Consider the following 19,845-nt stretch of genomic DNA (forward strand, 5'->3'; position numbering starts at 1 on the left):
TGTTGGATGTGGAGTTTTTAGAGGCCAGAAATGAAAGAAGATTGAACAAATTTATGGAGGTTAAAACTATCAGTGGCTACTAGCCATGATGGCAATTCTCTGCCTCTGTGGTAAGGTAAAGGTAAAGGGACCCCTGACCCGTTAGGTCCAGTCACAGACGACTCTGGGGTTGCGGTGCTCATCTCGCTTTACTGGCTGAGGGAGCCGGCGTACAGTTTCCGGGGCATGTGGCCAGCAGGACTAAGCCACTTCTGGCGAACCAGAGCAGCGCATGGTTCTCGCCGGAGCGGTACCTAGTTATCTACTTGCACTTTGTGCTTTCAAACTGCTAGGTTGGCGGGAGCAACGGGAGCTCAGCCCATCACGGGGATTCGAACTGCCAACCTTCTGATCGGCAAGCCCTAGGCTCTGTGGTTTAGACCACAGCGCCACCCATGTCCCTTGATACTCCCTGCAACAGAGACCTACCTCTTTTTTGCAACTCAATATACATCAGAGGCATTGTTTAAATAACACCTCATAATAACTTCATAAAATGCAGGTATTCATACTACACTAGATTTTCTGCCCTTCCCAACTCCAGCTTGGTTCGGGATTCCACCAGCTCACCTATCTTGTCTAGTTCTGATCTGTTTACAGCCACAATTAATTCTCTGGCTCAGACTATTGACAGCTGCTGTCACATTTTTCATTTGCCATCAACCCAGGATTGGAAGAAAGCAAATGTAGGCTTGCGCTTTTAGATACTGGCAAAGTGTGCCGGGTCTTTAGCTGGCTTCTTTTTGAGGCTGGCTGTGTGTGCCCACTGTGGCACACTTGGGATCCTAAAGAATCAGCATAGTCAACAGGTAAATGAAGCTTTTGTGGGTGAGAGGTGCAGGCAGAAGGTCAGACATGGAAATGCTTAATTATCTGCATACTTTCATTATTGTTTCACACTCCCCCTTTCTCAATCCTTTAAATCTCATTCCTTGTGCCGGGGAGCAGAAGTGCAGAGAAAGCTGTTGCAAACATGTCCTGCTTTTGGGCTTCCCAGAGGCATCTGTTTGATCATGGTGAGAAAAGGAAGCTGGACTAGATGGGCCTTTGGTCAGATCCAGCAGAACTATTCTCAAGTTCTTGCTTTTGTTCTGAGGGCTGCTGCTGTGTGTGACCTGTGTGTCACAAGCCATAATCCATCACTGAACAAAACACTTTCAGTTTCCTCCTTTGCTTTTTAATGATTTTAAAAAAACAACAACTTACAATTGAAGGAGAGGCTGTCACATATCTAAAATGCTAAAAAGAAAGTTCAACTCCCCAGCTTCTCAAATCTGTAAGATTTCTCCAAATATTGAAACTCCGATCGATGAATTTCTTTTTCTAAAAGCTTTCACTGTTTAAAACAAAAATGAGGCAAATCTTTTGGACATGGACCACAAATTCAGTCTTTAATGTTGTCCTGCTTGGCATTATTCCCACAGTAAGTTGACTTAAAACCTGCTTGTTGTATTTCCTCCTTTCCTTTCCTCCACCAACAGCACAATTTATAATTATTTAGCACACAGTTAAATTGCTGGAAGTTATTTTCTTTGCATTTATAAGTTTGCATATGCTTAAACTAAGATTTTGCAAATGGGCCAGAATACAGCCCTTTTCCCCCCTCTGGGGCTGAGAGTGAGCTTAAATGGAAGGGTTGGGTGTGTAGGGGTTTTTGTTGTTGTTGTTTTGCAATAAAAACTAGTTGGTTAAAAATAAATAAATCAGAGGCCTGTCCAAACAATAGAGTTTTCAAAAGATGTCTAAAAGAATGCAGGGATGACTCCTACCAGAACTCTACAGGCAAGGAGTTCCACAGGGCAGGACCTGCCACACTAAAGGCTCGGTCCCCATTAAAGGCTCTCCTGTCTGAGCCTCAGGGACTTGGCAACGCTTGAAGTTCCCCATCAGAAAACTCAGTGATGAAGATGGAGCAGAAGGAATCAGGCAGTCGTTAAGAGACTTTGGGCCCAAGTTGTTTAGAACTTTGCGAATTAACACAAGAACCATTACCTTGGGCTGATAGCAAATTGGCAGCCAGCACAGTTCTCTCAGCAAAGGAATAATGTGTTGCCAGGAACCTGCTCCTGCGAGCAGCTCTGGCCGCCACATTCTGCACTAGCTGGAGCTTCTGGGCCAGACCATCTACAGTGTGCTGGTATTTCTAGACAGAGGGAAGGTGTTTCAAAGACAGCCCTCCTCCACCTGGTGTCCTCAAGATTTCTTGGAATACTTCCTGTATCAGGAAGTTTTTAATGTTTGACATTTTAATATTCTGGTGGAAGCTACCCAGAGCAGCTGGGGAAACCCAGCCAGATGGGCGGGGTATAAATAATAAAATACAGTCATACCTCGGGTTACAGACACTTCAGGTTGCGCATTTTCGGGTTGTACACCATGCTGAACCCGGAAGTACTGGAATGGGTTACTTCTGTGTTTCGGCGCGTGCCGAATCGCAACCCGTGTGTGTGCAGAAGCAGCGCTGCGGGTTGTGAATGCTGCGGGTTGCAAATGTGCCTCCCGCACGGATCACGTTTGCAACCCAAGCGTCCACTGTAATAAAAATACTAATACTAATTAGCTTCCATCTGCACCTCTCATGCTGGCTGGGACTGGTGGACCTTGTAACCTGAAACACCTGGGAGGCACAAGGTAGGGGAACAGCAGTTCTGAGAGATGTTCACTTCAAACCCATCTTGCTTTGGAGCATTCACTTTTTTTCTGGGACAAGTTGGGGTATGTAGGAGGGATGTCAGGTTCCCATCCCTCCCTCCCACCCTCCCTTCTTTCCTTCGCATAAATCAGGGGTCAGCAACCTTTTTCAGCCATGGGCCAGTCCACCATCCCTCAGACCATGTGGTGGGCCAGACTATTTTTTTTTGGGGGGGGGGGAGACACGAATTCCTATGCCCCACAAATAACCTAGAGATGCATTTTTAATAAAAGGACACATTCTACTCATGTAAAAACACCAGGCAGGCCCCACAAATAACCCAGAGATGCATATTAAATAGAAGCACACATTCTACTCATGTAAAAACACACTGATTCCTGGACCGTCCACGGGCCGGATTGAGAAGGCGATTGGGCCGCATCCGGCCCCTGGACCTTAGGTTGCCTACCCCTGGCTTAAACAAAAAACACTCCTTTTACATTTGTGAATGGGAGGAGATCCTTATAGTGGAGTGAGGAGACAGGCAGGCAAGCAATGCAGACAGGCTGCTTGCTTTGGAGCTTAGTATGAGAGGAAATGGCAATATAGCTGTGCTTCCCCACCCACCATCACCACCTTACAAATTTGTCATGTGCAGACTGAATGTTGGAATGCTGATAATACCTGGGATTTAGATTGCTCTTGTGAATATCGGAAGCATTTTGCACACATTATCTGGCTGAAATCTTCAGAACAGACCTGTTGCACACCTCAGGCCACCTGGTGGGTGAGATTCAGCCTGACTGAATGCAGTCTCAACAGCCGCTGCTCCTCTTGTGCTCTTGTCTTTGAATGGGGACTTGCGGGGCTTTGGCCCAAAAGCACTTGCTTGCTTGACGTACTAGCAACATGATGTGATGACAGTGCCACATCAAAAGAATAAGGAGTTGGCATTGTTCCAGCCATGTGGAGTCAGCTGCAGAGGACTTGTTGAAAAGCCAGAGGAGCAAAGAAGTGGTGACAGTCCCAGTCGCTTTCCATCTGCTCTTCTTTTTCACCCCGCCCCTTTCTTCATTCTGGGAGAATGTGCACAGGTATTTCAGGGTGCAGTGGGGGGGGGGGAGCCCAGTGGGTTGGAGCCTATTGCTTAAGTGAACAGACACACTATAATTTTGCAAAAAAAAAAATCCCCCCTCCTTTCTGGCTGAAACTCTGATCCCTGCTTCCAACCTCCTCCCTCTTCCTCTTTTAGCGTTACAGTGGATTGATTTTTATTTTTATTTTTGTCCAGAAACAACACACGCTGCAGTTTACCCCCTTCTGCTTGTTGTGTTTTTCTGGTGAAAAAAGGCAGTTCTGGCAGCTGGCTGGTTGGAACGGCAAAAGGGAGACAGACCCAAAAAACCCATCTTCTTTGGTGCATTTAGAGTTTTGCAATCTTATGTTGGAGGAGCTGTTGGGGAAGGTTGGAGGGGGGGTGGAGGAAAAAGGGAGGGAGGGAGGGAGGGGGAAATCTGACATGTTCTCTTTTCAAGTGATTACAGTTTGTTTTCTTAAGTGGTTGCATTAGTGGAAATTGGGCTGAGGGGAGGGAAAGTCTGGCTCTGCAAAGCTTTAGTAAAGAACCATTGCTAGGAGCCCCGGGGGAAAAAGGGGGCAGCTTTTCTTAGGTCATGTCCTTGTGTGTACCTTTTTAATTTTTAAGGGGGTGTTTGAACACCATGTGGCACCTGCTGTTCACATGCTGGTGGTCTGCTTGGCAGGAGTGGTTTGATAGCAGAGCTCAGCCCAGGGGCTTTGGCCTTTGAAAGGACAAGCAAGGGCACTGTAGTCATGTCTGTTGCTCTCCCTTTCGAGAGACGCCTTACTGGAAGGCTAATTTCCTTCCCTCTCTGTTTTGAAAAGTGATCTCCTCCCTACCCTGCCACTTGCCTTTGGTTCACTTTCACCTTCATTGTGGGTTTCCAAAGCAATTTGTTCGTAGAAAGTCAGAAAGGCGAGCCGAGCCCATGAAGCAAAACAGCACAAGCTGTAAAACCTCCCTCTGCGTATGTGTGTGTACATTTTTGTTAGCCTGAGGGCTGCATACACCCTTGGCCAACCCTGCAGGGTGTGTGTGCATGTTGCCTGCCAGCAGTGGATGTGGTCACCCTACACTCTTGCAAGAAGAGACACATGAGACATGTGGCAGAAGACACACACACACACACCCACACCCGCTCATCAAACCTTTATGCCCATGGACTGATTGGAAATTAAGTATAATGTTTACCCCAAAGCATTTGCATGTGCAAACAGTATTGAGATCAGGATTGCGTATAACCACCCCAATACCATCATGAGCACAAATCATTGTAAATGAGCAATAAAAAGGACCTTTGGAGGTGGTGCAAAGTTTATGGGGCAGTTAGACAAAGTTGGCTATTTATTGAGGATTTGTTCTGATTTGTTTGCACGGACGTTATATGACACCAAGCCATTGTCACCCCACACTTTTCCGGGTAATTTCCATAACATAAAAAGTCCAACTTTAATTGTGCTGCCTGAATATGCCACTGTGTGATTGAATCTCACAGTCTGAAAGTACCCCCAGACTGGGGCAAGTCCTCCTGGGAGGGGATGGAAAAAACTGCTGCTCTGGATGTAGTCAACCAGAGCGATTTATATATAGCAAGGCTGATCCCTGCAGCTGAGCCATGTCTGGGTGGCGATGTCCCCACATCTGTTTGCTGCACCCAAAATGTGAGAAACAGGCAAAGCAGCTACCTTAAAAATGAATGCATCTTTTCAGCAGTTCCTCATAGCTACTGTCTTCAGTGGGGAGGAACAAGAGGGGTGTGGAATTGACAGTCTGCCCAGAAGTGGGCATAGTTTGGATCTTTGCCCATTTGCCTCCCAAACTGTCCTCTGGATGCACTCTTATTTCGGCTGCCTCCTTGAACATGCCTCCTTTCTTCTCTCGCGCACTCTCACCACCCCAATTCCTGGTTTTGTTTTGTTTTGTTTTGTTTTTCAAGAAGGAAATGCATATTAACCAGTGCAGGGAACATTTCAGTCCCCATGAATGTTTTATCTCCGACTGCTATATTTAAATAAAGCAAACAAGAAAACCATAGCAGGGACAGTTGAAACCAACAGCTCCAGAATTAGAATGCATTAAAGAGTGTGACCCCATCTGCACTGGTCATTTGAAGCAGTATCATCCCATTTTAAACAGCCATAGCTTCTCCCCCAAAGAATCCTGGGAACTCTAGTTTGTTGAGGGTGCTAAGAGTTGTTAGGAAACCCCTGTTCGCCTCACAGAGCTACATTCTCTCTTTCTGTGGTTTCCAGCAAATGGTATTCACAAGCATACTGACTCTGACTGTGGAGGTGGAACACAACCATTGGGGTTAGCTATTCATTGCCTTACACTCCCTGAATTTGTCTAATCCTCCATTAATGGCATTCCTGTTTGTGCCCTTCACTAGCTCTTGTGGAAGCAAATTCCACAGTTTAAATATGTGTTGCATGAAGAAGTACTTTCTTTTGTCTGCCCTTAATCTTCTAACAATCAGCTTCATTAGATGGCCCTGAGTTTATTTTTTAAAAAAATATTTACTAAATTTCCACCTTGCCCTTCATCTGTGGATCTCAGGACGATTCACAACATGGTTCTAGTATTACGAGAGAGGAATAAAAACCTTTCTTTCCATTTTCTCTGCACCAGGCACAATTTTATACACTTCTACCATGTCACTTCTCAGTTGCCTTTTCTCTAAACTAAAAAGCCCCAAATGCTGTAACCTTTGCTCATGGGGGAATTGTTCTACCATATCCTTTTTTTGAGGCAAGGTATCGGTGGTGCTTTCTGCTTCAGGCTCCAAAATACCTTGACTGGCCTTTGGGTATTGTGTGCCTCAGTTGCTGCTCCACATAGTGGAATCTCAACAAAACATCATGCCACAGTATACCATTTACTGTCTAAAAGTGTCGTAGGCTAGAAAAAGTTGCATCACATTTCAAGAACTCTGGTTCATCCAGCGAAGCAAATTGGCCGTGGACTCAGGATAGACAAAATAAAGCTTTTATTTTTCACAAACACATAATTAGCTCAACTGCCACAGGAAGTGGTGCTGGCCGCTGGCTTCAATACTTTTTAAAAGGGGGTTAGACAAATTGACGGATAGACAAATCTATCATTATATGTGCTAATCGTGCAGCCACAGAAACAAGAGCAGGACTGGAAGTCTGTGGCCCTTTGGGTGTTGCTGGACTACAAGACCTGCCATCTCTGGCTATTAGCCATGCTGGCTGGGGCAGATGGTAGTCAGTACCATTGGGAGGGCCACAGATTCCCTATACCTGGGCCCACTTCAGCCCTGGAGAAAGGATAGGGAATCTGGGGCCAGGGGTGGAGAAAGGGGGTGCTGTGGGGGGTGGGCCACCCCGGGTGTCATCACTGAGGGGGAAGGAAGGGAGCTGTGCCACCTTCCCACCTGCCTTCCCCCCTTCCCCCTTCATTTTGAAGCTCGGGGGAGGCTTGGGAGTTGCGGGCGGGCCATGTGTTGTTGCCCCTCACTCCCAGGCTGCTTCTTGGGGGGGGGGGAGAGCCTCCCCCAAGCTGTCAAAAGTAAGAGATGGTGCCTGATCCAGCATGACTAGCCATGTTCTTGTGTGTGGGTCTTGTTTGATCACATCTGTGTTGTTCCACGTCTCTTGGGCGATGCTGGCCAACTCCGGAGAGAGCTTTGACCCTAGATAGCTCTCGCCTCTGTGGGCTTGGCTTCTGCTCAGATTTCTTAACCATCTTTCCTTTCACTCGGAGCCATCCAGAGGGAAACATCTGTGGCCTCTCTGTTCTCTGCCAGCCCTGCTGGGTGGTTCAGCAACAGATGATCAATGTCTGACCCAGGAAAATGACAGCTTGTTTGGGCAGCTTGGCAGGATTCAGTCCTTACCCGTGAGTTTGCCTCCTGTGATCATGTGGAGAGGGATGGAAAGACATAAAAGAAAAGAACCTGGAAAAATCCAAGCAAGCATTTGTTATGCTTTTCGGAATCTCCCTCTTTCCTTGCTATATTCCCCCCATTTGTGCCCATTGTGGCTGAAGCCCAAACAACCAGTTTATTCATCATTCATCCTGTTCTGCCTGTGTGACGTTTACGCAGTGGTTAGATGATGCCCGGTCTTTGTTGAGCATTTGTTCAGATTTGTTTATATGAAGGTTGTATATGGCAATAAGCATTCATCCTGATTTGTTTGTGGGGTGTTCCTGTTAGTCATTCCTTGACCCCACAGTTTTCAGTGCATTTTCACATCACTTCCCAAACTCCAAGAAGACCATTTTGCGGGTAGGGTGAGCTGTTTCAAGTGACTTTCTTGCACTAAAGACCTCAGGGATGTATTCATAACATGGCTAACATAACTCCATTAATCTTGCTGGGTCTACTCTGAGTAAAATGTAGAGACAACCCCTTTCATTCACTTTTAATTGTGCTGACTGCCTCCTTCTCTGCAGGCCCTTTTGGGCGTTAAAATCAGTGGAAGAAGCCTTCTTGGTTGTCCGGGCCGCCTCAGAAGTTGGGGGAGTGGGTAGCCTGGGCCACGGCAAGGGCGTTCTCTTTGGCAGCCCCTAAATTGTAGAATTTCCACCCCGCAGAAGTGTGTCTGGCACCTTCACTATCCAGCTTTCCACAAATGCTGAAAACACACCTCTTTACCGTGGCCTGTGACATCTGAGGTGTATATGTTTTTAGGACACAGCCTCTTCCTGTGGATGTGATTCATTTTTAAAAACTGTTGTTGTTGTTCTTATATGTATTTATACTCCACCTTTTTGCTTGAAGGCGGCTTACAAATAAAAACAGGAACTGCTAAAAACAGAAAAATCAATCATTAAAATACAATTGGACATTGATAGGATTAAAACTCTATTGAATTTATAACCTTTGTAACCCACCACGAGACCTGCTGGAGAAGGGTAGGTAATAAATATAATAATATTAATATTAACAACAACAACAAGCAATAGCTCCCTGTATTTGCATGTCCCTCTGGTAAGCAATGTAACATGTAGCATCTGTTATCCACCTGCCACAAGAGATGTGTTCAGAAGCAGCCAAACCTGTGCTAATTCTGTCTCTGTCTCTCTTTCCCCTCCTCTCCAGCATGCCTGTTCCGGTTCAACAGCCTCTCCCTAGTGTACCTTCTCTACCTCCTGCTTTTGCCGTGGTTCCTGGGCCCTACGGAATATACAATGAAAGGTAAGTGTTTTTCCACCTTTGTTTTTTTTTTCCTGTGGGAGAATGGAGGATCTTCCATTCCCAACATGGGGCTCTTCCACACTCCTCCTGTCCTTTGCGTAGAAAGTACAGGTCCAATCAGTTTCCCCCTTGTCCCATGCGTTCTAGGCACAGGTCCAAGCAGCTTTGTCTTTGCCCCAATGCTTTGTCTCAGAAAACCCACTCTTTAGCGCTAAATTGGAACAAACGACACTTTGAACCCTTGTCTCCCAGACCCTAGTCTGACACTCTAAGCACTACACCACCTTGGCTAGAACCAAATCTTGTGGTCTGCCACTGAGCTGTTGCCCTTCATCACATCTTGAAGCTGCAAATACCATAAATTAGTTCAACCATCTTTTAAGAAAGGGCCTTCAGGCAGGAGTCTTTGCCATTCCAGCCACTTGGAGATGCCAAGGGATTGCACCTGGGATTCTTTGCATGCAGAACAGGTGCTCTGCCCTTCAGCACATCTTGCAGAGGCAATTTCCTTAAATGAATTAAGCAGTTTAACAACGAGGCGCATGGATCTGAACATGGATTTCCAAACAGCCGCACATATGACTGGCTTTGCGTTTCCGATCTTGGCCTGTTCTCAGCTGGTCTCCTCACCAGATGCTGCAGTAGATAAAAGTGTAGGAGAAGCTGCTGGACAGCCTTGTGGGGAGGAGGGGAGAGGCACAAGATTCCCCCGCTAGCTCCAGCCTCCTGCAGTCCCTCTGTTGCTTGTGACAGGACCTGGTAGGGTTAATCTCCCTCGTTTCATTATCCATCCTTCACCTTCCCTCTCCCCAAAGGGAAGGCTTTGCTTTCCTCTCCGAGAAGCCCACCCCAAGGGGCTCTGAGCGTCTGTACCCTTCGCCTGTGTGCTCAGCCGCTCCCCAGCCAGCCCCTGGCTGTGCGCCACAGCCATCTCCGGTCTTTGATAGGCAATCTAATAAACCCTTCCTGTTTGGAAGGATAGGGCTGTTTTGCCCTGCCCTGCCTGGTGACTGCTTTTGCTGGGAGCAGGAGCAATCTGACCACCCAGCTGACACACGGCAGGACACACACACTCCTTTGAACCTGGAAGGCAGTCCTTATCTGAAGCGAGTGGGAGGATTTGGGGGCAAGTTCTGCCCAAATGTCAGACTGTGAACACATGTACATTTAAAGCACCCCTCCCCTAGAATCTTGGGAACTGTAGTTTGTTCAAGGCACTGGGAAATGTAACTCTGCAAGGGGTAAACTACGGTTCTCAGGATTCTTTGGGGGGAGTCAAGTTCTTTAAATGTATGCTGGGCCCTTCCTATTTTTAAAAAAAAGAATAATAGAAGGCAACCGCGGAGTGAAAGCAGGGAAAAGAACAATCACCAGCAACTTCACAAAACAAATGGAAAACTAACCGGCTTGGCACCCAGGCGGGCAAAGGCTCAGAGAGAGGTCACAGGGGCAAGATTTAACATGGCCAACACACGGGATCAACTTGGGTGTTAATCTGGAGGTGTTTGCTCTCTGTTCATCACAGTCAACACCTAGGCCATGCTGTGGTCTGAAGGAGATGGCCTTGGAGTCCTCTAATGCCGTCCTGGAAGGAAAAGGATAACTGCTTATGTCTGACAATATCAATTTGTGCTTCTTGCAGGCATGTGGCAGACTTGTCCCCTGGGTCTGCTTAACTGCTTTTGTTTGTTTTTATTTATTTAAAAGCATTTATAAACTGCTTAATATTTCAAAGATACCTAGGTGTGTACAGTCTAGAAAGGAAATAATTTATCATGCAAACAGTAAAACAAGAACTCAGCCTAAAACAGTGAAACGGCAGTATAAAAATAAGTAAAAATGTATCAAAGTAAATATAACAGAAATTTAGAGGATTAAAAGGACATAAAAACAGTATCTAAAGTTATGAATCAGACAAAGCCTGGGCAGGGTTTGAAAAGGAAAGCCTTTTAAAGAACACTTTGGTGCCAGGGGCTCCTCCATTGTGTGTGTGTGCTCGCGTGAGCGTGCACTTTGATCATAGCTGTACAAATCCTGCTGAATGCTTGAGATCTGGGAGTTTTTTCTGTTTGCACCAAGGTCCCACGTGTTACAGTAAGAGAGTCCACTCCCCCTTGGGCTCAAAAGAGCCCTCCAGATTTCTTTGGATTACAACTCCCATCAACCACAGCTAGCATTCAAATTGCCCTCAGACATCTATTTCGGCCCTTTCAGTTGGGATTAAAATGTTCTCTGCAACCAAGGAGCAATGAAAGGAATCTACCAGTTTCATTTTGTATCCTTTTTAATTTTGCCTTCACCTCCCCTTCCTTCCTGAAATAAATTCAGTGTTACATCTTAACATTAGCAGTACAGATTGTGCCTGGGAAGTTAACCAACTTTGTTCTCGCATAACTGGTGGGGTATTTTACTAAGAGGTTTCTACTATCCTTGTAAATGATTTCTTTTGCTGGCTGGCTAGGAAGTGCTAAATTGTAGCAATCTGATAAAGCTGGCCTTTATAAAGGTTTGAATATCTTTGACACCCCCTCCAAAAAACAATCTCCATCACACACACCACATCAAACTAGGTTTGCAAATAAGTTCACAAAAGTTACTAGTCCACATTGCCTATCTGTGGTGTCTTAAGGAAAAAAACAAAGGCAGCTAGGTAATGGATGTTTACAGTTCTACCCATGATACAGACAGGAGGGCAGAGAGGCTTCAGTCACAGTGCCTAGATTCAGACGTAACACTAAACCATGGCTTGAGCACTATGAGAATGAACATGGCCTTCCTCCTTGGGCCTGCCTGCTCCCCCTCCTCCTTGCACGCCCTAGACTGTTTAATATTTAACTATGGTTCTTGAATGCAAGTAGTTTTATAAACTAAGGTTTGAAGTTGGCTTGTTTCCAAGAACTGTGGTTAAGTTTCACAGGCTTAGGCTTGGGATGAGACACTAAACCGCAATTAATCTAAAATGGAAATGACAGCTTCCAAGCTCCTCATTGTGGCTGAGCTGGGGGTGGGCTCAAGCCTGGAGAGGGGAGGCTAGACTCATAACAATAAAACTATGGTAAACTTGCCCAGTGTGTCTGCAGATATACTGAGATGCGGCAGCACATCCTGGTGTCCTGTCTTCTTTTGCCTGTTTTGTGACAATTTCAGCATCAAGCCACCTTCCAAGTGCTGTTCTGTTCTGCTTTCTCCCTCTCTCTGCCACTGGTAAAGTATATTTAGGAACAAGTGGTGGTGGTGGGGTGTGTGTGAATAGTGCTAAAGAGGGCATCTTCGAGTCTCCTTCCTTTTGTGGTCTCCCCTCTCCCCAGTCTAGGCAGATTGGTGGTTGTCTTGTCCTGCCGCTGCTCCCTGGAGTGTTGAGGCCAGTGTTTAAAATTATAACCTGGTTTTTGTTCTATTCATAGCTGTTGGGCTGTGAAATGATTAACCAAGAGATCTCAAAATGAAGCTGGACTTCTGTACCTGGAAAGGGAAAGGGGCGTATGCAGGGTGGGAAAAGTTCAAGACGCTGAATATCCTGCTGTGTATATTGCAGATTTCACAATTACGACTGGCATGGAATATAAATCAAATAAAACAACAAAGTTTGCGAACTAGGTACACATTGTCCACGGAAAAGAGAAAAAGTCGCAAAGAGAATGGGAGAAAGTTAGTTTGCAGACTTATCAGGCTATTGTCCCACTTTAATGTTTTAGGGCAGGGTGCTAAGTCTAGCCGAAACAATCTCTGTGAATTTTGGGGGCACCAAGGACCCTCCTATCTTGTTACGCACGCAAGAGATTCTGTCTATCTGCTGCGCTCTGCTATGGAGTGTTGATTTCTTTGCTAGTGCCAATGTCTAAGCTTTGCTGCACCAGCCCTGCAGTGTGAATGGTGATGAGGCTCTTCCTAGGAAATAAATTTGGTGGCAGAGAAGTTCCCCTAGCCTAGATCTTGAGCGCTGTATTTGTTTGTTGTTATGGGGCTGAAAGTACTGTACTTTGGGGGGTGGGGTGCAAAGCTGTTCTGTTGGCCAAAGAACGACACTAAATACATTACCGTCCAGAAGCACTGGGAAGAAATTCTCATCCAAGCAGGCTTAAGGTAGCAGGGGAGATAAACTGTCTATTGCGTAGTTCTTAATCACCAGCAATGTATGACTCTGGACTTTGTTACAGTGGTACCTTGGGTTAATTCGTTCTGGAGGTCCGTTCTTAACCTGAAACTGTTCTTAACCTGAGGCACCACTTTAGCTAATGGGGCCTCCCGCTGCTGCCACACCGCCGGAGCACGATTTCTGTTCTCATCCTGAAGCAAAGTTCTTAATCCGAGGTACTATTTCTGGGTTAGCAGAGTCTGTAACCTGAAGCGTCTATAACTTGAAGCATCTGTAACCTGAGGTACCACTCTACTGTACTTTAAGTAATGCCTCTTGCAAGTGGTCAGAAATCTTATTCTTCATTAAGGGTTTGTGCAAATCCAGTTGATGCAATGTGTTTGGATCTCCTGGGTAGCTTGCATTTTGTACCAGGTGAAGGATGGACCGATGGTTTGACTCAGTATGAGCCAGTGTTATACATTGAAGAATTAAAGTATGAGTTTTGTAGCCGTAGAAGGAAAGGGAATACCATTAGGGCGTCAAGGCCAGTTCTCCACCGAGGGTGGAATCCTTCACACATCGGACCCTTTTTCTATTCTGCTCCCTCCTCTCCAATGGCCCTACATTGTGCCTCTTGCCTCTCCGACATTGAACAGATCCATAACTGGAACCACCACTAATGGCTCTACCTGTTTAAATATTTCATGCCATCTGAGCCTCCCTCCCTCGAAAGAGCTAGAAAGCAAAGTTACAGTAAAAAAGAAGGAAAGAAAGTGAAGATTTTTTGGAAGGGCTGCTCCCCTCCTCTCGGGCAGCTGCCAGTGGTCCCCTCTAGGGATACTCTGAATGGCTGAAGGAGAGTCTTCTCTCTCTCTTTTTTCCAGTCTGGAGAGGAAAATGTGAGCTCTCCTCTCCCCACCCCCTTGCGCCTTCCCCCGCCTCCCCGCCCCATCCCCTGCCGGCAGCGTCCTTAGATTTATGAGGCGTATGCGAGGAGCACAGGGGGCTTAGCAGCATCTGGTGGAAGATCTGACTCTGGCCATTCCTTGCAAGAGATCTCGTTGGAATTTTCCAGCTGTGGGCTGCAAGGTGAGCAGCCAGCAACCCAGAGGGGTCCTGGCCAGAGCTGCAAGGAGCTGCATCGTTGTACAGCAAGTGCCCTCCTTCTTCTCTTGGGACGGCCAAGGTGGGGTGGACCCTGCAGGCTTAACTCCTGGCTCCGTGTAGGCCAAGTCTCCATGATTCAGGGTCCTCCAAGCCTATTACGACCCTATCCAGGGTCTTGACAAACCCTCTGCACTCCTGGGCAGTCATTGAAAACAGTAGGCAGTAGGCTTATTTAGACCCTGGAGGGCTGCCATACATGGTTGGTGGGCTGTGCTGAGCCTGGAAGGTCATGAGGTGTACAGGCCTGGCTGAGGCCAGTGGAACAGATTAAAGGAGGAGAACCTGGCCTCAGAGGAAAAACAAGAGTTTTGTGGCATCTTCAAGACTAACAGATTTATTGTGGCATAAGCTTTCAGGCAGTAAAGCAGTTGTGGGAAACTCCATCTTCCATCAGCTCCAGGCCAGGGATGATGAGAGAGTTGTGGTCCAGCAACCTCAGGAGGGGCAAACGTTCCTCAGGCTTGGAGTAGAGCCTCTCTTTTTTTTTTGACAGATGCATAGTGTTATCCTCAATGGGCAAACACATGCCCATAGAAATCTGCCTGATAATGCACACCCATTGCTTCTGAGCACTTTGAAATAGCTCTTGCTTTTCTGCTTTGTCCTGCAGGTCACACAGGGCGTCTCCTCCGAGCCCTCTTGGGAACCAGCATCCTTTTCCTCCTTGCCCATTTGGTTTTCCAGATATGCCTGTACACCATCCCCACCTTGGACCAGCTACTGGGACACAATTGTGAGTACCTTGTTCCTTCTGCTTCTCTTGGGATGTTGCCATCGAGAAAGACATAGACCGCTTCCAGCTGACCTGTTTACTGAGCATTCATCCCGGTCTGTTTGCACAAAGCTGGTGGTTAAGCTGTATGATGTTGGCTGTTTATGGAACATTCATTCTGATTTATATGTGGGGACGTTATATGGTGTCACGTCAGGCAATTGTTATCCCACGCTTTCTAGTGCACTTTCCTTACCACAAAAGTCCTTTTCTTTTTCTTTTTTTTGGCGGGGGGATGCGAGTTTGTTGCGCAAGCCTGAATCTACTTTAATTGCACAATGTGAATTTGCCAGTATGCAAATTGAATCCTTCCTGCAAAATAGCAGAATTCTGGGAGCAGCTTTAGAGCAGAAGTAAATGTTACAAGAGAAGTGCAGGTTTGGGAACTGTGTAATGGTGATGCTGTGGGCTGGGGGGAGGTGCATTTGCCAGGAGTGAATTAATGGGCAACTGAGCTCCAAAACTGGATTGGGGGGGGGCGCGATATTTAAGGCAGAATATGCCAGCATGCTAAGAGTTTTTAAGCATCTTCCTGGCCCCCAGACTTGGCTGTCCCTCCCTTACAAGTACCTGCTGCATTCTTGCTGTGGCCAGGCATTTGCTGTGATAATATTAACTCCTGCACTTAAAAAATTGTGGTAGAGCAAATGTTATGCTTTTGCATCCCAAATATACATGCATTTTGCTTTGCAGCAGATTAGAAGAACCCTGTTCCTCTGCTTTTCATTTGCACATTCTATTTGTACCTGGCTGTGCAACAATTCCCCTTAATGTTTTTCTGCTTTCTGCTTTCTTTGTTTGCTGTTATCTAAAACTTGTTTTGTAATTTCCCTATGCCTGAATCTTTTCAGACATAGCGGTAATGCTGTATGCTGTTGTTTTCTTTGTTAAAATCAATACTTTTTTTTTTTTGTAAATAACTTTGTTCCCATCACAGCCCTCCAGCCTCTTAGGGAAAAATGCCACCCTGCTGCCTGGCTCCTATTGCTTTGATTGGTGGTGACACTTTGGTTTATGAAGCTATTTACAAGTGGTTGTAAAAGAGGAGACCCGGGAAGACTGGGCCTGACCCTGAGCATGGCTGGAATGCGAGGCCTGTGATCCCCTGGCCCTTCTGTTTTTCTTGACATCTTTCTCTGCCAACTGCATGCAGAGTCTGCTGGGGTATGCGTGCCGGGCTGGGGGGATTAGGTGGGGCTGTCTGGCAAGCAGTGTGTTCTCTCTCTCTCTCTCTTTCTGCACAATGGAATTGGAGGCATCAAGGAATGTTCCCTGTATGGAAATCCAGCCTGGACAGCTTCTCCTCTCCTTCTCTGGATGGAACAACTTCGCCTGTCAGAACTTAATTTGTCACTTGTGATGCTCAGGAAATGGAACTTCTCTCCCAACAGAAAGTTTTGAAATTGATGGCCTGTTGTGGTTGGGGTTTTTTTGAGAACTCCAATTTTGAGATGAAACATGATGGCTTTTCAAGGTTGATCACAGCTGTTCACTGGTCCCAGAAACATCTCAACACACTCTGCTCTGCTCTCTTCGTTTCTGCTGAGATTCTTAAACGGGACAAGTTTTTTCATCTTCGCTGCCTCCTCGGCATCAGGCCTATAAAATAAGTGGCTCCACACAAGCTGAGCCCATTCACCCAGCCCCAGAATAGTGCTGCTCCTTTCCTGTTCTCTGCTTTTCACCTTCTCATAGCAGTTCCTTTGGAAGAGCTGCCTCCAAGCTTTCGTTACCCTGGGCTTAGTCTTCTGGCACTGACCCCTTTTCCTGGCGGGCTTCCCTTCTGGATTCCCCATACCTGATAAGATGAAAAGCTTAGGTGGTTCCCCCCACAAATAGAACAAGGGGGCTGGGGAAAGGGTGTAGAAAGAGCCCAGGCTGTGTTTGCTGCCTTCCAGACCCTGAACTTGCATGCATCACAGGTTGCAGAGCTGAGCTTCCTTACAACCTTCACAGGTAGCTCAGTTGGTTAGAGCGCTGTGGTGATAACACCAAAGTTGCAGGTTCGATCCCCGTATGGAGCAGCTGCATATTTCTGCATTGCAGGGGGTTGGACTAGATGATCCTCAGGGTCCCTTCCAACTCTACAGTTTTGTGATACTGTATTTTGGGAAGGTGGCTCCATTTCAAATGACGGCACTTTGCTTGTGAGCTACAGAAGCAGGCTTAGCTTTGAAGTGATGTTCAAACGTTCATCCTTGAACTTATTTGTTTTGATTCTTAAAACATTTAGCAGAAGAGGAAGAAATAGAATAGAAAGACAGAGAAAACAGTTTCATTTCTGAAGGAATATAACCAAGGCCCACTGGATCATGTTTGTGCGGAAGGAAATCTAGGAAAAGAGAAAACTAGATTACAAGCCACATCTCTGCATACATCTGATAAGTCACTTCTCCAAAGACCTGAAATATCCGTTGATTATACTCAAGCATTTCATTATTTCATTATTTATACCCCGTCCATCTGGCTGTGTTTCCCCATCTACTCTGGGTGGCTTCCAACTAGCAGCCTCATATTCGGTGGTGCTTAGGGAGTCTCAGAAACTGGAAAATCAGTACAGTTTCGAGATCAGTGGTTAAAAATCAGTGCAGTTTTGAAAGGGTTGGTCTGCCATCTTGATTCAATATGGTGTCCCATTATATGCAAACATAGATGGAAACCCGCTTCTTGATCTCAAGAACCTTTGTGCAAATTTTAGTTATGAAAGTCTAATAAGTGTCCAAATGCATAGCAAGCCAACAACTTTTCCAAAATATAGAGTCTGAGCTGCTCAGCTTATATGCAGCATGTGACAACTTTGTGCAATCCATGGGTGGTGTTCCACACTAGTACTTCTCACAGCAGACCCGCAGTAGATAGGATACAACCCTCTGGTCCATGGGGTCATGAAGAGTTGGACACGACTAAACGACTAAACAACAACAACAACAAACCACCTTTCCAAAAACAAACAAATCAGGAAATGGATTGTTGATTTTAGTAGTCAGTAATATTCCCTTAATTTGGAAGGGGAGGTCTATGCATGCAATAATTTCACAGATCTTGATGAACCATTCATCCTGTTTATTCCAGCAGCTATGCATGCAAATGAATGCTTTAAAAACAAATCAGGCCATCAGATATATAATACCTCAGTTTTATACTTTTATTGCCTTTCAATCTCAGCCAGCAAACCACCGTATATAGAGATAATTTTAAATAGAAACCTTGAAATCTTTTTTTCAAATCAAAATGTCCTATTCTAGCAAAACACCCTCCCACAGCTCTCCACACCTTGCCAGGGCTAATCCAGCCCTCACCAACCTGAGGTCCTCCCTCCAGGTATTTTGGACTACAGCTCGCAACAACTCCAGCCAATTTAGAACCAGTAGATAATCTGAAAGTTGCATTCTGTGCCAGATACCAAAGTATGTGTTTCTACCGCATGCTTGCAAGAAAATGAAATGGACGGAACTTTAAAAAGATGATTGGGCGGGGGCCCACACTCTGTTTCTCCCCACTGGCATCCTTATTTATAATTTTCAGCAGATTCCAATGCTTGTTATTCCATTAAGTTGATATGTACCGTACCAGCTAACATCCTGCGCAGATGTTCCCTCCCTTATCAGTTGTGATAATTCAAGCAGTCCTGCTAGCCTGAGAGTCGTGTTCTGAAGAATTTCTGTATTATCTTGCTTTGTTTACTCAAACATGGTTTAGAGGTGGAACTCCTTGTAAGAGTGAAGCAACATCCAATGTATCTTTCAGCCCTCTGTGAACTTCATCCACCAGAGATGGTCTTTTACGTGCCATTGCTTGTTTCTGGCATCTCAAAGGAAGTTAGGGGCTTCTGATCTTTTTCAGCTCATTCCCACCCCTGATTCACCTCTTGAACATGGAGACAAGCAGGCAGTTGATTTCAGTTCAGGAGTGGTCATCTCAGCCTGTGAAGATAGAAATAGAATCCTCAAGTTATTTTAATTATGGGCTGGCACTTGCTTGCACATGGGGCTGCCCTTGAAGATGACTCAGAAACTTCAATTGGTCCAAAGCACAGCGGACAGATTTCTGGCTGAGATTTTGTTTAGATCTCGTATAGCCCCTGTTTTGAAGCAGCTGTACTAGTTGACTGTTCTTTTTGGGGGACTCATTAAAGGTGCTCATGCTGGTGTTGAAATCCCTAAATGACGTAGGCCCCAAATATCTGAAACACCACCACCTTCGCTGCAGATCATCTCAGATGCTAAGATCAACAAAGGAGGCCCCTTCTTGGTAGTTTCTTCACTGTCAGCAGCTTGGGAGTGGTGGCAGCCTGGGAGAGGGTCTTCTCTGTGGCAGCCCCTACAGAGGGTGCATCTGACATCTTCATTGTACAGCTTTTGGCAAATGCTGAAGACTCACCTCTTTACCCTGGCCTTTGACGCTTGAAGTGCATATTTTTAGGACCCACCTTATTTTGGGTGGTTGTAAGTTGTTTTAAACTCTTTTTAATATTGTGCTTTAATTGTTGTAAGCTGCCTTGTGACCTTTGGGTGAAGTACAGGTTGATGATGATGATGGCAGCTAATGGACTCTATTTTCCTTCTCTTTTCAGGCAGCACATGGGAAACTCTTGCACAGCACATTGGAGTCACCAGGTAAGGGTATAGAGGAGAAAGGTGAGGGCAAATCCTTTTAGAGCTGCATCCCTTGGGCCACCCACTGCAGCATGCCCCTTGGGAAGATGCGTAGGCAGAGAGACTGAGTGTGGAACTGAACTGAAACTGGGAAGTCATGGGGAAGAGGGCATGGAAGCTCAGTGTTCTGTTCCAGCCCAGAGATAGCCAGTGTGGCGCCCTCCATATGTTACTGGACTGCAGCTCCCATCATGCTTCACTACTGGTCATGCTGGCTGGAACTGGTGGGAGTTGGAGTTGCACAACATCTGGAGGGC

The 19,845-nt window shown here is 46.1% G+C and overlaps 1 protein-coding gene across 9 annotated transcripts in view; it reads left to right on the plus strand.

Moving 5' to 3' along the window:
* PIEZO1 (piezo type mechanosensitive ion channel component 1 (Er blood group)) overlaps positions 1-19,845 on the plus strand; it is a 111,578-nt gene that overhangs the window by 39,138 nt on the left and 52,595 nt on the right. For all 9 annotated transcript variants that reach the window (XM_083513465.1, XM_083513464.1, XM_083513467.1 and 6 more), the window contains exons 2-4: positions 8,821-8,916; positions 14,772-14,894; positions 19,507-19,549. In XM_083513465.1, coding sequence (XP_083369591.1) covers positions 8,821-8,916; positions 14,772-14,894; positions 19,507-19,549 — 262 coding nt within the window. The remainder of the gene's footprint in view (positions 1-8,820; positions 8,917-14,771; positions 14,895-19,506; positions 19,550-19,845) is intronic.

This window comes from Podarcis liolepis (genome assembly GCF_965112155.1).
Source record: "Podarcis liolepis genome assembly, chromosome: 7".
NCBI lineage: Eukaryota > Metazoa > Chordata > Lepidosauria > Squamata > Lacertidae > Podarcis > Podarcis liolepis.